This window comes from Ochlerotatus camptorhynchus, unplaced genomic scaffold, assembly GCF_037179485.1.
Source record: "Ochlerotatus camptorhynchus isolate MF236.1 unplaced genomic scaffold, CSIRO-AGI_Acam_v1.1 ptg000211l, whole genome shotgun sequence".
Taxonomy (NCBI): domain Eukaryota; kingdom Metazoa; phylum Arthropoda; class Insecta; order Diptera; family Culicidae; genus Ochlerotatus; species Ochlerotatus camptorhynchus.
The window spans coordinates 3,482,349-3,499,052 of NW_027040701.1; the positions used below are offsets into that span (position 1 = coordinate 3,482,349).

The 16,704-nt window shown below is 42.4% G+C and overlaps 1 protein-coding gene across 1 annotated transcript in view; it reads right to left on the minus strand.

Moving 5' to 3' along the window:
• Positions 1 to 9,128: 9,128 nt before the first annotated feature.
• Wnt6 (Wnt oncogene analog 6) overlaps positions 9,129 to 16,704 on the minus strand; it is a 61,586-nt gene continuing 54,010 nt past the window's right edge. Inside the window, exon 4 of the mRNA XM_065224474.1 lies at positions 9,129 to 9,921. Within this exon, the coding sequence (XP_065080546.1) occupies positions 9,460 to 9,921 (462 nt within the window). The 3' untranslated portion in view covers positions 9,129 to 9,459. The remainder of the gene's footprint in view (positions 9,922 to 16,704) is intronic.

A 16,704-nucleotide genomic window follows, 5' to 3' on the forward strand; every position in this document is an offset into this window, starting at 1 on the left:
CCATTCTGGAATACTGTTCTGTGGTCTGGAGTCCAACTACAACAATGGCGCTGAGAGAGTTGAGTCCGTTCAACGCCGTTTTCTTCGGTTCGCTCTCCGGAAGCTGCCTTGGATTGACCCATTTCATCTGCCCAGTCGTTGCCAGCTGATTGATCTGGAGCCTCTCCGAACTAGAAGAGATACCTCAAGGGCCCTGTTCATCGCGGACACTTTACAAGGTATAATTGATTGCATAATCTTGGAGCAAGTATGATGTATGATAATTGCCTACCACTCATTGTAGCACGGAAACTAAGTCCGATAGCAGTGGGCGCTCCTCACTGTTTGATTTGATCAAGCTTAACAACTTCTGATTGTCCTCACCATGTCACTGTGTGAAGGGCCAAAAACGGTTTTGCTGGATCGATAGGTAATTCACCTATACGCCTCCACGAGATGATAGAGAATCTCCTTCCAGCCACTTGATATTACAATTGGTCAAAAAACGAACCGTCCGACAGAGGATACCCCAATGAGTGTGGAGAAGAGCCCACCCTTTTTCCACGAGATGTTAACAACAGGGAGTTGACAATTTCACTCTCCCCATCCAAATCGCTTCAACTGGGTGCGCTGCTGGTCCCTCCCCTTCCCATCATTTATTGGTTCATATAATAATATAATGTTTTATAAGCATATTAGACTGATGCAAAATTTGAAATTTTCGCTCCACAGTGCTTAAGGGGGTATTCCCAATCTTTTGCCTTTTTTCGGCCTGTTTTTCAATTATTTTTTTTTCAAGGAAAATGAATAGTAATGCGCCTAACTCTTTGGGATTATTGTTTATTTAACATAAAAGTTTACAAATAAATTTTTTTCGACATAAAAAAGACATTATTGACGTCACAAAATGGCGGCAAACAGACCCCTGTTCGCCGCAAACGCCTGGACGGGCGAAGACTTTTCTCTGGAACGGCTTCATCTGAAACAGATTTCGTGATGAAATAATAATCTGCATAAGATTCTCTGGAGCTTCTCCCGTTGGCAGCAAATTAACAAAATGGCGGCCATATGAAAAAACAGGCGATTTTTAGCCCGCTTTTTTGCAGCTTTAAGGTGCTTCAAACAATGTTAAATGTTAATATTTTTGGCTGAAAGTGGGAGAAGCTCCAAAGAATTTAATAAGGAACAAAATGCGCAAAGATTCAAGTCAATATCTCTTATAGTTTCTGAGAAAAATCTTCGCCCGATAAAAAAAAATGTGGTTTCGAGAAAAACGCGTTTAAAGTTTTGACTTTAGTTAAAACCATTTGGGGGTTCTTACCATTAGTCAGCTATGCCTGGACACTGAATTCGCTGATCGGAAAACGGCTTGGGGGGATGAAAGTATATAGTCTAAAGTACAAAAAAACGTGAAAAAAAAAAATTTGATTTTTTGAAAAAAAAGATCGGGAATACCCCCTTAAACGGTTTCAAATTGGGTCCTTATCCATAGATTTACTATGGAAAAACTTAAGTTTTTGTTCTTATCTACCTAACAATTCACCACTTCACTATGCACTATGCACTACGCTCACTATGCTTAAAACTGATAGCAGTGATTGTAAATTTACAACTTTGTTGAAAACTACTTTTCAATCAAATGTAAGGAACAAACGTTATTAATGATTCAAGTCACTGATGTCTTATGATTATGCTCATTCAACTAATCAGCAGGCAACATTGGTGTTTCTGGTGCGAAGAATAGACTTGTGCCAAGTCAGTTTCTTACCAAATGAGTTTAAATTTTGGGGGGCTAATCAGGACCTGATTTGAAACCATTTGAGCACTGTGGAGCGAAAATTTCAAATTTTGCATCAGTCTAATGCATATGCTATCATTTTGTGAAATATACGGTGACTTACCTTTGATGATGAAGTAACTTACCCAACTGATAACCATCTTCCTTCTTGTCTTTTGTTGGCCTTCTTGTAGGTGGTTGGCCTAAGGTCTACTCTCCCCCGATGGAACTACCATCTTAGGTGTAGCTTCCGGGGAAGAGCATATCTTATTCAGCTGCTGGATGCCAGTCAGACGCTTTTTGAGCCGCACCTCCGTGGTGGACAGACGCTCGGAGGCGAAGCATTTCCTCTACCGCCGTGCTATGGTTACCGCGCCAGTGTTCGCTTATCACCTCCTCACTTTGCTATTGTCGGTTTGACAACATTGCCCAGGCTACGCCACTCAGATGTGTCCATGTTTCAACTGGTAGTCGTTTTTAATCATATGACTCGTGGAGGCGTGAGGTAGGGACTTGTTAGGACCGGAGCTAGGAATCGCTCTCCTTCCAGGTTATCAACTCACCATTTTGTAGCCCTGCAGTAGTAAGCTGAGATTGCCACTTCAGCGCACAAACTATGGCATGAACGGTGCAATTGGTGGGCTGCAACGAGTGTTCAATCGAATCTCGAGCAACTTCGACTTCCATCTGCTGCGACAGCTGCTACGAAGGCACTTCCCATCGTTCTTTTCTGGCATAGGTAACCGTGAATGATCGTGTGTTTTATTTATGTATTTTATTATTATTTTTTATTCTTTGATCTACCTATATAAGTTACTTAAATCATCATTGGGGTTATACTCAGCCTGTTGATGCAGACAAATATATAAATAAATAAATAAATATATGCGGTGGGTGGTACCGTCCAGTCACCACTATTTATCGGCTGTACCAAGAGAGCTGATTTTCTGTAGATAACTAGCTTATGGTTGACACGAGTCCGCTTGGTGACGGTTTCGCGGTCGGTTGTTGTTTTACGTGAATCCGATGTTGTTGATCTCATTTTGAGTGTTAATGTCGGAATTAAATAGTTAAATTGGCGATAAGTGATAGTTTTCCACCTAGGAATGCACAGGACGCTGAAGTTTTTGAGAAAATCAGTGCTTTCCGATCATAATTCGTGTACTTTTCTTCAGTTCGATTTACGATTCGCCATGTTTTTTTTTTTCGTTTGGTTGCGCAGGGCCTTCATTGGATCGCGTGTGGTAATGTGTGTGAGCGTCGATGTCGCAAATGCACACATTATTGAATGATCAGAGTTTTTTTGAGGACTGAAGGCAAGCATCAGAAGATTTTGCGCTATCTGCGTGGTTCGATTTTTTCTCCCGGACCAGAAATTTGTGGCATCGCGAGTGAAAATTTTTAATTTCAGTTTATTTACGCGGTGATGACAACGGCGCTGATCTATTGTTAGGGTTTTGCAATGTGCATTGCTTTTGTGCGCAGAGTGACTTGAAAAAAAAGCGAAGAAAAGTGATAGGTTGTTGTGTGGTTAGAGTCGCTGGAGAAGGAATTGTTTAGGGATGACTAGAGAAAAATATGCTTGGAAGCATCGGGAATAGGCTCCCGGGTGAAGTGATTTGGAGAGTACGTTCCAGTTGAAGATTGTTGACAAGTGTATTTGTGGTGATGCAAATTATGGTTTAGATGACGCATGGCTTCAAACATTTTGTGTATCCAAATAAAACATATTACATACTAAATATGCACAGGGCATCGTCTGCTGACCATTGCCGCGGGTATATCGTGGGAGTCCCAGGTACCCGGTTCAAGCTTTAGTTGGCGGCGGTGGCTCTTCTTGACCATCTACCCCCTGAGTAGTTAGTGCGAATAAGGGCGTCTATGTGATGTTTTGCTGTACCTGTTGTGGACATCTAGTGCATTCTGTTCCCTTAACTTGTTGAGGACACCCTGTCTTGCCTCAAAAGTTACCCTTTTTGAAGTACTAGTTTTCACAACATAAAGGGCACCATTACGGAGCATGAGATTTGATCAAATTATTCGCAGTTCTACTTGTCCAACGCCCCCGGCTGGGTGAGGAATAGAAGATGAGACACACACACACATAACTAGCTTATGGTTGACACTAATCACGTACACAAAATAAGCGTTAAAGAACAGCCGAGAAACAGCGCACAGTGGGCAAACATTTACAAAACCTCGACTAAATTGAATATCTCGGCTGCCAAACGGTTTCAGTCAATATGTTATACGTATTCTCAAAGAAAAATTCTGCTAAATCGATTGGTGGTAGTTTCATTGGCCGGAGACTTTTGCGTACTGAGATAAAGGGTCGGGATCAACCCGAGTTCCCGGTAAAGTAGGAAATGCCACTATCTATTGACAAACACTTTACTTAACTTATATTACTGGAAATTGATAGTACTAAGTATATTTGGTGAATGACACCATAGACGCCCTCAGGAAAACTCTACTGACCTAAAGGAGGATCAGGAAAGACCAATAAAGTGGCCACATTATAACAAATGTTCTAGAACCTTGCGATCTTTTGTATGTTTGTTCAGAATCATGACATCAAAGCGAAATTAATATGGAAACTATATTTTGGGGTATAGTGGCCATATTCTGGTTCTCCGGATAATGTGGATTGACCGAATAAGTGGTCACATCATAAAAATTGTCCTAGAACCTTGTGATGTTGTCTATGTTGTTCAGAATCAAGAGATCAAAGCGTACAGAATATGGCACTATACCCCAACATATAGTTTCCATATTAAATACGCTGTGATCTCTTAATTCTGAACAACATAGGAAAAATCACAAGGTTCTAGGACATTTTTTTTATAATGTGGCCACTTTATCAGTCAATCCATATTATCCAGAGAACCAGAATATGGCCACTATACCTCAAAATATAGTTTCCAAATTAATTTCACTTTGATCTCATGGTTCTGAACAAACATGGGAAAAATCGCAAGGTTCTAGGACAATTTTTATAATGTGGCCACTTTATCGGTCGTTCCGGATCCTCCTTTAGGCCAGTAGAGTTTCTTTGAGGGCGTATATGATGTCATTACACCATATATACTTAGTACTATCAATTTCCAGTAATATACGTTAAGTTAAGTGTAAAATTATGTCGATAGATTGTAGCATTTCCTACATTACAGGGAATTCGTGTTGATCCCGGCCCTCTATCTCGGTACGCAAAAGTCTCCGGCCAATGAGACCACCAACAATCGATGCAGCAGAATTTGTATGACATGTTATTCATTCCTTTATTTAACGTCGGTCTCTGTTCCGCAATCTAGTGCCAATCACCGACGGACATCGATTGCCATCCATTGCCGACAATCGAATGTGCAGGAAGGCAGCTTCCACACCTGCGTAGGATATCGCACCCATTCAACACACATGGGCCGGGACCAACGGCTTTACTTCCCTTCCGAAGGAAGACGTGACCAGAGATTTTTATGCCTCAGAAAAATCCCACCGACCTCGGCTGGGATTGAACCCAGACTCATTGGGGTGTTAGAAAGCAGTCACGCTTACCACTACACCACCAGCGCCGGTCTGTATGACATGTTGATTGAAACCGTTTGGCACCCGAGATATTCGATTTAGTCGCGGTTTTATAAATTTTTGTCCACTGTGCAGCGGTGGGTCGACGGTACTCAACACCGCATATATGAAGGGGTTACTGTAATATTTATTCATGTTTAGATTTCACCGGTCTATTTTCCAAAATCGAGTGCAAATCACCAGCGCCAGGGAGGCAACTCCATTTCTGGACCCTAGATGTTGAACTCATCAACTTATGGATCGGGACTAAGGGCAGAACGGATTGAACCCTGACCCACTGCAGTGAGTCATGCGTTCCACTCAACCAGCAGCGCTTTTTTTAAGTGGAAGCTTACCGCCAAAACAAAAAAAAAATCTGGCTCTTTCTGTTGTTTCTAAATATATTGAAAAGTATTAAAACAACAAGAAATTATATTCTAGAGAAAATTCAAATGTAAGCATATATATTCTATCTCATAAACAAACAAAAATTTGACTCTAAAGGGCCACCCACATTAGATCCGTTTGCGTTGCGTTGACGTAAATTTGACAGTTAGACAATATGAAGAGCTTTGAGTGGGTTGGTTTATTTCCTTTAAATTCCGTTATATTTGCTTATCTTTTGACAGATACGCGTATTTCGTCTACTACTTGCAGACTTCATCAGTGTCAAGTACTCAACACCACTGAAGAATCCATCTTTTATCTACGAGTTATATACTAATCAATAGGTACTAAAAATCAGCAGGTATCCACTGCCATGTCAAAATTTACCTAAACATGTACCTAAATTCAGTCTCCAACAGGTAGATGTATGCTACGATGTGTTGTTTTAGGTAGCATGCTAAAGAGTCTCGAGTATCCGGTTCCTTGATCTCTATTAAGCAATGTTGATGGATTATGTTTAAATATTTCTAGACTTTCAGCTACGTCTAGTTTCCAAGGCGAAGATACAGTCCGCAGGATATTAATGTTTTCCTTAGTCAAATTGTGCCCCTTTGTAACGATATGTTCTGCAACCTTGGATTTAAATTCATAATGAAGTCCTTTATCCATCTCTTTGTTAGTCTTTTTTACCTCTGCGATGTGTTCCTTAAACCTTGTTTCCAAAGTCCTTTTCGTCTGACCAATGTAAATTTTATTGCAATCTGGACAAGAGATTTTGTAGACTCCGGCTTTTCCTAAGACATTTTTGGAATCTTTAGTTGATCCTAACAGTGACTTCAGCTGATTTTTCCTACTGCTGAATACTAAATCTAGGCCAAAACTTCTAAACTTTGAAATCAATGGTTTGGTAATGTTTTTGTCGAAATTCACCGCTACCCGTTTTAAACCCTCATTTACTGGTGTAAGAGTGGTCGAAATACGCCTAAAATGATCCCTTGTTCTTTTATCGATTACTGCTTGAATTGTTTTTTTCTTGATACCCATTAAGTCTAGCGATTTAAAAAATGTGAGCTATTTCCTTTGATTTGCCTGTATCGCTAAGAGGAAGAGTTTGCATCCTGTGAACCATGTGGTGAAAAGCGGCCATTTTGTGTTGATGGGAATGGTTTGAAGTGCTTGGTATTACTCTCTTTGTGTTTGTTGGTTTCCTATAGATTTCGAAATTGAACGAAGACGTTTCCCTGATGATGAGAAGATCTAAGAAGGGGAGTTTGCCGTCTCCTTCTTCGTGAGTAAATTTGATGTCCTTGTGAACGTTGCTTAGAAATTACTGCGGATAATTAAAGGGGTATTTTGAAAAAGGTTTTAATAAACTCGTAGAAATGGCAAAATCTCATGGAATTGTGAGAAGAGAACTTCCAGAAACTTGAACAAGTTCATGATGAACGTTCAGAAATTCAGAGCAAACTTCAAACGCAGTTCTGATGTGAATTGCAAGGGAATTTCTGTAGAGATATTTAATACAAGGTAATACTAAAGAGTTTACCACGAAAATTCTAAGTAATGTCCCATAGGAATTTTGATGAGGATCCTAAACTATTGACGTAAACCTAACGGACGATGGACTCGAAGGTGTACAAAAAAGAGTGTCTGGAAATGCACATTCTTCTGTCCCTTAAGACTCACAATAGAACTGAAAAGTTTCTGCCATATCAGGCAAGATGCCACTACAACTGCACCCAATCAAGAAATGTTGAGTGATTAGTTATCTAACAGTAGTTGAAGAATGCTAGCACGGTTAGTTGGGATGCTGCAATGCTGCATAGATGGCCAGATGTTGGAACAAACTGACCGCTGAGATTAACCAGTAGCGACTTCAACGGATGATGGCGTGAATTTCAAACAAAGTTCGCAATTTTATCATAAACTTGTCACAAGTTCTCAGAATAATTTAGTGAAATAATTCGATTTGACTACTTCATATTTATCGGGGCCTCCCTTATCTCAGTCGGTAAAGGCACAGCTACAAAGCAAGACCATGCTGGAGGTGGCTGGGTTCAATTCCCGGTCCGGTCTAGGAATTTTTCGGGATGGAAAATTTCTCGACTTCCCTGGGCATAGATATGATTGGACTTGCCACACAATTATACCAATGCAAAAATGGTACAGGCATCGAAAACTCTCAATTAATAACTGTGGAAGTGCATCTAGAACACTAAGTTGAGAGCACGCTATAAACTAATATGCGATTTGCAATAAGCTTGAAATGTGAAGAAGAAGAAATAGAAGAAGACGAAGATATTTATCGTACGTCATAATAATTCCGTCCTAGAGCTGAGCATTAGGATTAGATACTCTTGAACTCCAGAATAAATGTCCAATAAAATCATTAATAATAAGAATAAGAATATGTTGTAGCACTGCAGGAGCTTATTATGTTTCCATTCCCCTTCTTCAAATTCTTCAAATTCGTCCCAACTAGTGGTGTAAATTGGGAATGCTCATGTCCTTTTCCGGTATGAGGCGACAACGTTCCTGACGACACAATGCAATCCAACGACATGACACAGTGTCGCGGAGGTTCACCGACTGGGTGGTGGGAAATTATTAATGATGAAAATTAAATATTGAAAGCACTTTTATTTGGCATTGATTAATTGGGTTTTGATGCTAATGACAGTGAGTGCGTAACTTCTCATGGTGGCAATCCGGTGGCCTCCTCCACGCGCTTTTGGTGCGCCACACACAAACCACACTGACTGGCTCGTATCGTGACGTGGAATTTTAATTAATAACCGCACCGCACTCCAGAGACTGAGCTGGGCGCATTCGGTGGCCAACCTTGCCCACGGGCAGAGTGGAGTGCGAGTGCGCGAGTGCAACCGCGGAGGCTTTTAAGAGTTGAAATATGATTTTCAGATAGGATTCACCTCAACGATGATGACGACGACGACGACGACGATGACGACGAGCAGCAAGCAGCAGAGTGCGGGTGGTTGCCATACGCAGAGAGAAAGAAGGAGGAATTAAACATCATTTTCCTTTGGCAAAATATTACGACCATAAATTGTGATCACGAGAGAGACGCCAGCCAACCAAACGGAAACAAGACTGGAACAAAACTGCACTGGAGAGCAGACTTACAACTAAATTAATGTTGTGCCGGTCTGAGTGAGGGAGGGGGATGCTTGGGGGGTGCAAAACTGGAACAACTTTTTTTTATGCATCGATCTTCAGGGAGGCATTTTGTGCAGCCGGGTGAAGACAGGGTCGTATAAAAACGATATTAATGGTTTGATTACACTCGAGCGTTGCTGTTATCACGCGATATTATAAATGTTCCTAGCAGAGGCGTTGATGGTTTCTTGTGTACTCTGGAAGCACATTGGAAGTTTCTTTCGAATGAAGACAATTCACGCAGCAGTTCTGTTGAAAGCACTGGTTTAACCACACTTAACAATAAATATTGCAAGCCTATTCTACTTATTAGTAAACTGGTTTTTAGTAATATTCAATTCTTACATAATGTGTTTAAAGCTTATTCAAAGATCTGGTAAGTCACACTGCGCCGAAATACAACAATTTTCTGATTCATTTAATGCATTCAATTTCAAATTCTAGATTGCTAATTTTTTACAAAACGTTACAGCCAAAATCACTTATAGAACAATACTCGTTTCTTCACTGCTTGTCACTTGGATCAGTCTTGCCGGGTTGCCACCTAAAGAGTTTCCATTCCTTCTTGCCCCATGCCATCATTTACACGTGTAGACTTCCTTCACATCGATACATGTGCTGCACGTCACCTCACAGCACCACTTGAAGCTGCACTTACAGTTTCTTTTGACCTCGACCTGCTTCCGAGTCTGTCCTCGCTCACAGCACATTAAATTGCACCCATCAACCCCGTTGGAAGTGATGTTGCACTCCCGGCCGTGTGTCCCAAGGGAACCCGTTTTCGAACTCGGTTCACAGAACTCATCCGAATCCTCGGTGTACACCAGATCCCGTTTGGTTGGGAGCTTAATCGAAGGATCATCCGGCATGAAGCTGTGACCGTCGTTTCTCGCTATCACCTTGGTAGCACCGTCAAAGTGCTCCTTGAGGCGAGCTCCGACCTCCGAGAACGGGGGCATCTTCATCCAGCAGGTTCGCATGGTACAGGAACCGGACAGTCCGTGACACTTGCACTCCATTCGCATGAACTGCTTTACGGCCTGGGAGGGCGAGAGAAAATCGGGGTTTCGGTTAAGTGAATGTATCTGAATTTAGTGTTGTAGCGATGCGTTGCATTTCATTTGAATGGTGGCATTCACTGTCGGTATTTTGTGTCTATATTTTGATACATTTTTTGATGCTTATCGTTGGCTATCTTGCTTGCGATATTGGCTGCATTGGCTTTCAGATATTTTTTTTATAAGTAAAAAAAATGGAATTCAGAGAAATAGTCCAATGAAATTCTGATGGGAATTTCAAGGTAATTTTGGACCAATACTGCGGTGAATTAGAAGGGCAGGAGAGTCTTGAGAATACTCTGATATTCTAGGGTTTTTAAATTATAAAGGGCATACCAAGAGATTTCGCAAATTCTAGCGAGAATTAAAAAAAAATACATATATTAAGTGGATTTCAAGAATTTTCATGTGGGCAACCCTGAAGTGTTCTAAACCGAATTTCAAGATTGTTGTTGAGGGGAGTTTAAGGGAATGTCCAAGATTCAGCCATTCCATAGCAAAACGATATAATGGTTTTCAAAATTTCATAAAAAAATTTATTTCTGTTCCCTATCGCATAATATTACACCCATATTTTTTATTTTGTCGTTATGGTGACCATTTCCATGATGGGGTCGTCCAAAAAATCGTTTTTTTTTCAAAAAATACAGTATTTTTAATTCAAAACTTTTGAGCCCTAGTTATATCATAGATCCAAATATCAAATGAAATATTATTAAAAATACTTTTTTAGGAAAAATATAATGATATTTAAAAATATGATTGTGTATTGATAAACATTGATTCTATTTGTTTTTATGGTCTACATGGCTAGTAGATAGAAGCCGGAAGATGTTTTTATACTTTTCTTTGAAACCTAAGGCTTTTTAAACATTATATCACAAAATGAGCGATGTGTGTGTGTGTTTTTTTTTTTCATTTTTGAGTTATATTTTTTTTAAGTTATCAAGTTTTGGGTTCTCGCTCAATACTCCTATGTGATTATACAACCATGCGTCGTGATCATGTTACAGTCGCTTTAAATCGATGGAGACGCATGGTAGTCTAGTCGCATAGGAGTATTGAGCGAGAACCCAAAACTTGATAACTTACAAAACATATAATTCAAAAATTACAGGAAGGAACATCGCTCATTGTTTTAATATTATTATTAAAAAAAAAATGGTTTTAATAACCTCTCAATTGTTATTCTGATCTTTAAAATCGGCCCAGTGGTTCACTCAAATGACAAAATAAAAAATACGGATCTAATACTAACAATTTTTACAAAATTCTGAGAACCACTTTATCGCTTTGCTATGGAATGGCCAACCCGCCAACCCGAGCGTCTGTTCACCATGGAGGTGCGGCTCAAACAGCGTCTGACTGGTATCCAGCGGCTGAATAAGAAATACTCTTCCCCGGCAGCTACACCTCAGATGGAAGCCCCATCACGGCGGATAGGAGACCTTAGGCCAACCACCTACTGTCTCTGAAACCTTTACAATTGTTACAGAAACCAACAGAGAAAGACATCGAACTGATATAACCGACACGAATTGGATCATAGAATGTATTGAATGACGTTAGCCCAGCAGGGTAAACTGGCACAACTCGCCAACGAGGCGCGACGCATGAAGCTAGAAATCCTGGGACTGAGTGAAGTTCGTTGGCCAAACTTTGGAGAACACAAACTGCCGTCAGGACAGATACTACTATACTCTGGTATTCGAGGTGAAAACGTTCCCCGCCATCGTGGAGTTGGTCTCCTATTTAGCGTCCAGGCAAGTGCTGCGCTCATCAAGTGGGAGCCTGTTAATCGTTGCCAGATTTAGAACACGGGTTCGTAACCTTACCATAATCCAATGTTATGCGCCAACCGATGCTGCCGAGCTACAGGACAAGGAGAATTTTTACAGTCAACTGAATGCCGTCGTGAATAAGGTTCCAAAGGGTGACATCAAGATCTACACTGGCGACTTCAATGCGAAGATCGGCTCCGACAACACGGACTATGAGCGTGTCATGGGACGCCATGGTTTCGGCGAAATGAGCGAGAACGGTGAGCTGTTTTCAGAATGTTGTGGCAATAACGACATGGTGATCGGGGGCTCGCTCTTCCCCCATCGGCCAGTGCACAAAGTCACGTGGGTTTCCCGTGATGGACATACCGAAAATCAGATCGACCACATCTGCATCAGCCGAAAATGGAGACGGAGCCTTCTTGATGTCCGGAATAAACGCAGCGCCAACATCGCGTCTGACCATCACCTTCTAATCGGCGAAATCCGCCTACGCATGGCGCGGATCCAGCGACGGGAGGAGAGACTCGGGCGGCGGTTCAACCTACGCCGACTTGAAGATCCAGCGGTAAAAGGTCTTCTGTTGAAGAACTTGAGACTCGAGCTGCGGACGTTCCAGAAGGTGGCAGCGTAGAAGAACAATGGACGGCCATCAAGAATGCCTTCATAGAAACAAGCGAGAACAACTTGGGTGAGCTGCGCAGTGCGCAACCAGAGCAAAGAGTGGATCACAGATGAAACCTGGCGGAAGATTGAGCAGCGTAGAGAAGCTCAGTGTTGTCGAAAGCAGGCCACTCTCGATGTGTGCTACGCGATCGTCTGTTTTCTCGGCAGCAACCATTGTGTGGTCCTCCTCATTGTTCTTCATCAGCAGTTCTTTCGGTCGATGCGTCGTCGACTTTGGAAAGCAACCGTTTCGTGATGGGTGTGTGAGTGCTGACCACGTTTTGCGTCCATTGCTGTAATGGACGCGCTCTGACCCTCGTTGGTGTACAACAATTTGCCATACAATGAAACCACTGGAAGCGGCTCCAGTTCTGATGGAGGAGGCTTTTTGGATAGCGGAAGATAAAGTGTTTATTGTGTTGTAACTTTTGACTATAGTTTTAAGATGTAGTCCTCGGCTCTGTAAAGTTAATTCGGTTGAGCCTTATCAAATAAATTAATAATAAATAAAGCGTAGAGAAGCAAAAGCCGCGATAGAGTGGGCGAGAACCAGAGGAGCCAAGAACGAAGCCCGTCAACGGTACTCGGCTCTAGAGAAGGAAGTCAAGCGCTCTTGCAGACGGGACAAGCGAGCGTGGGTGAACTCCCTGGCCGACGAAGGGGAGAAAGCCGCAAACACTGGCGATATACGCCTCCTCTACGATATCTCACGACGCCTGAGTGGAGCAAAGATGAACCCGAGGATGCCAGTGAAGGACACGGCTGGACAATTGCTTACCGACCCCACTGACCAGCTGAAACGCTGGTTTGAGCACTTCGAACAACTTCTTTAAGTTTCGACGGCCAACCAGCCAGCAACGTCTCGGCATGATCCGCCTAGGGTGCGGCGCATCACTCGCGTCAATTCCGAGGCCCCATCACTGCAGGAGATTGAAGCAGCTATCCGAAGCATGAAATCCAACAAGGGTCCATGGGTCGATCGCATATCAGCAGAGATGCTCAAAGCTGACCCCATGCTATTCGCACAAATGTTGCATCAACTATTCTGTAATATCTGGGACACCGCGACTTTTCCGGTCGACTGGATGCAGGGCATCTTAGTGAAGGTCCCAAAGAAAGGGGATCTGACTGTGTGCGACAATTGGCGAGGCATCATGTTACTGTGTATTGTTCTCGAAGTTCTGTGCAAAGTTATCCTGAATCGGATACAGGAGAAGATCGACGCGACTCTCCGACGGCAGCAGGCAGGATTCCGTACCGGAAGATCTTGTGTGGACCATATTGTCACGCTCCGCATCATCCTGGAGCAGGTCAATGAATTCCAAGAGTCCCTTTATTTGGTATTCATTGACTACGAAAAAGCTTTCGACCGTCTCAATCACGAGAATCTGTGGGGCGTCCTGAGACGCAAGGGAGTCCCGGATAAAATCGTCAATCTCATTGAAGCGCAGTATGACCCTTTTACGTGCAGAGTTCTGCATAACGGAGCCTTGTCCGACCCTATCCGGGTAGTCGCTGGTGTGAGACAAGGATGTATACTATCACCGCTACTGTTTCTCATCGTAATCGACGAGATCATGGTAGGTGCAATTGACCGTGTACCGAACCGTGGGCTGCTTTGGCAGCCTATCACCATGGAACATCTCAACGACTTCGATTTGGCTGATTATGTTGCTCTACTAGCACAACGGCGCTCTGATATGCAGAGTAAGCTCAATGACCTAGCCGAACGCTCCTCTGCGGCGGGTCTCACCATCAACGTCAACAAGACCAAATCGTTGGATATCAACACGAGCAACCCTTCCAACTTTACGGTAGCGGGGCAAGCAGTGGAGAAGGTCGAAAGTTTCCAATATCTTGGCAGCCAAATAGCGTCGGACGGCGGGACCAAGAGCGACATAGGTGCACGAATCAAGAAGGCTAGGGCTGCCTTTGCGAGTTTACGAAACGTATGGAGATCCAACCAGATAAGTCAACGCACCAAAATCCGAATTTTCAACTCGAACGTGAAATCTGTGTTGTTATACGCCAGCGAGACGTGGTGTGTATCAGCGGAGAACACTCAAAAGCTGCAGGTCTTCATCAAACGATGCCTGCGGTATATAATTCGTGCCTGGTGGCCTCACAACTGGATCTCGAATGCCGAGCTCCATTGTCAATGTCATCAGAAGCCGATAGCAACAAAAATTCGAGAGCGAAAGTGGAGGTGGGTCGGCCACACACTTCGACGGGGCGGAAACGAAATCTGCAAGCAAGCGCTGGATTAGAATCCGGCATGACATCGCAGCAGAGGCAGACCCAGGGGCTCATGGCGGCGGAGCCTCAATAAGGAAATTAAGCAAGTCGATAGGAATCTGAACTGGGCCCAGGTCTAGGCAAAAGCGAGCAGCCGCCCAGGATGGAAGTCTTTCACGTTGTCCCTTTCCACCGCTGGTGGTGCATAGGACCCTTAAGTAAGTATGGAATGGCTGCATAACATTATTGAAGCGAAACCTGAAAGTAACCTTAAAGACATTTAGGATGATTCTAATAAATCCTTGAGAAAGTTCCAAAGATATGCTGAGATAAGTTCTGAAGAAATAATTTAGTTGATTAAGACATTGAATATGACTTGAGTCAAAATCTATCATTCATGAAAAGTCAGATCTTCCGGAAGTGGAAAAATTCCACTACCTCAAGGATTGCTAAGCAGGTGAAGCTAAGGCACTAGTGGATCCGCTAAAGGTCACTAGTAACAACTATCCGATTGCTTGGGAGCTATTGCGAAACGATACAACAGCAGTAAGCTACTGAAGAAGAAGCAAGTGCAAGCGCTAGTTAAACTGCCTTCACTTGGCAAGGAATCGATCACAGATCTCCACAGACTGGCTGATGGATTCAATCGTGCGATTCAAGCGTTGCATCAAGTCATAGAACCAGCAGAATACATGGATGCTGCTGGTGGAACTGTTAAGTTCTCGTCTGGATCCAGTCACTCAACGTTGTGAGAAGAACGCTTCCGCTATGGAGAAATACACGCAAAAGGGCTTGCAGGAGTTCTTACAAATCCTCGAGCGAAACGGAAACCGTTTTCTTCGAAGGTAAGGCACAATGCCATGCAATGGAATACCAGTAAGTGCCCATCATGTACGAAGAGTCATGGGCCACACACGTGTTCTGCCTTCCTGGAAATGTCGCTGTATAGCAGGGAGTCGTTGCATTACTGGTCACATCAATAATCTTAAATCCTCTCTTAATATAGTTTAATGGGTGTTACATACAAAGAAATGAAACTAAATAGTTGCACCCAAATCGATCGAACCATCTCCTCGAGCTTAGTTGATTGGTATATGGCAATCAACCCACCGGGCCTTTTATGAGATTAGCTCAAATTTGAGTGATTATATTATTTAAATTTGGGGAATCTTAGTGTGTAGTTGAATTCGCTTTACAGAATGTGGATCTGGCTAGTCAATTTTACATAATGTGATTTGATTTGGCCCAATTCAGGTTTCAAGGACACATCATGTAGACAGTTTTGGTAGCAATTTATGACTGCAAATAATTATATAATTGAATTCTGTGATTTTATGTGTCGCATGATAGATTTGCACTCAAGTCAGATTTTGGTCACTTCCCCCAGGATTACTGAAACATGTCCGATATGGTCTTGGCTACTCAAATTGACCACCAATGATCTTGTTTTGACATCCTCATGTGATTCAATGCGTCGCATGCATGGTTTCTAATAATTTTTGGCGACTCCCCGGGGTATAAAAAAAATCCTGTTTTGTTCATATCTCCGGACCAAATGTCCGATCGGGATGATATTCAGTAGGGTTCTATTGAAACCAGATAAACATAAACTAGAACTTGTTCCACTCAAATCCGTTTAGCAATTGCCGAGAAAATCGAGTGAGTTACACACACACATACACACAGACATTTCCGAACTCGTCGAGCTGAGTCGACTGACTTGACTGTCCGGGCCTGGGATAGAAAATGTATTTTTCAAATGAAATTATAGCCTTTCAGTACAACTCGGTGTACAAGAAAGGCAAAAATGGAGTTGAGGAATTCGTGATCAGAAAAACGTGGACCTAACTTAATCTACACACTTAGAAAAAATCATGTAAATTTAGGTGCTCTGAGGCTGACATATACGAGCGTCAATTTTGACATAGAATTGAGTCATAATAGACGTGAAGTTCATCTCAATCAAACGTATTTTTCGTCGAGTAACAAACTTTCAGTTTCGGAGCACTTAATTTTACATGACATGTTTGCTTACGTCTCATCCTTTGTGTCAAAGATGAATTCTGTCACGTGTAAAATTAGG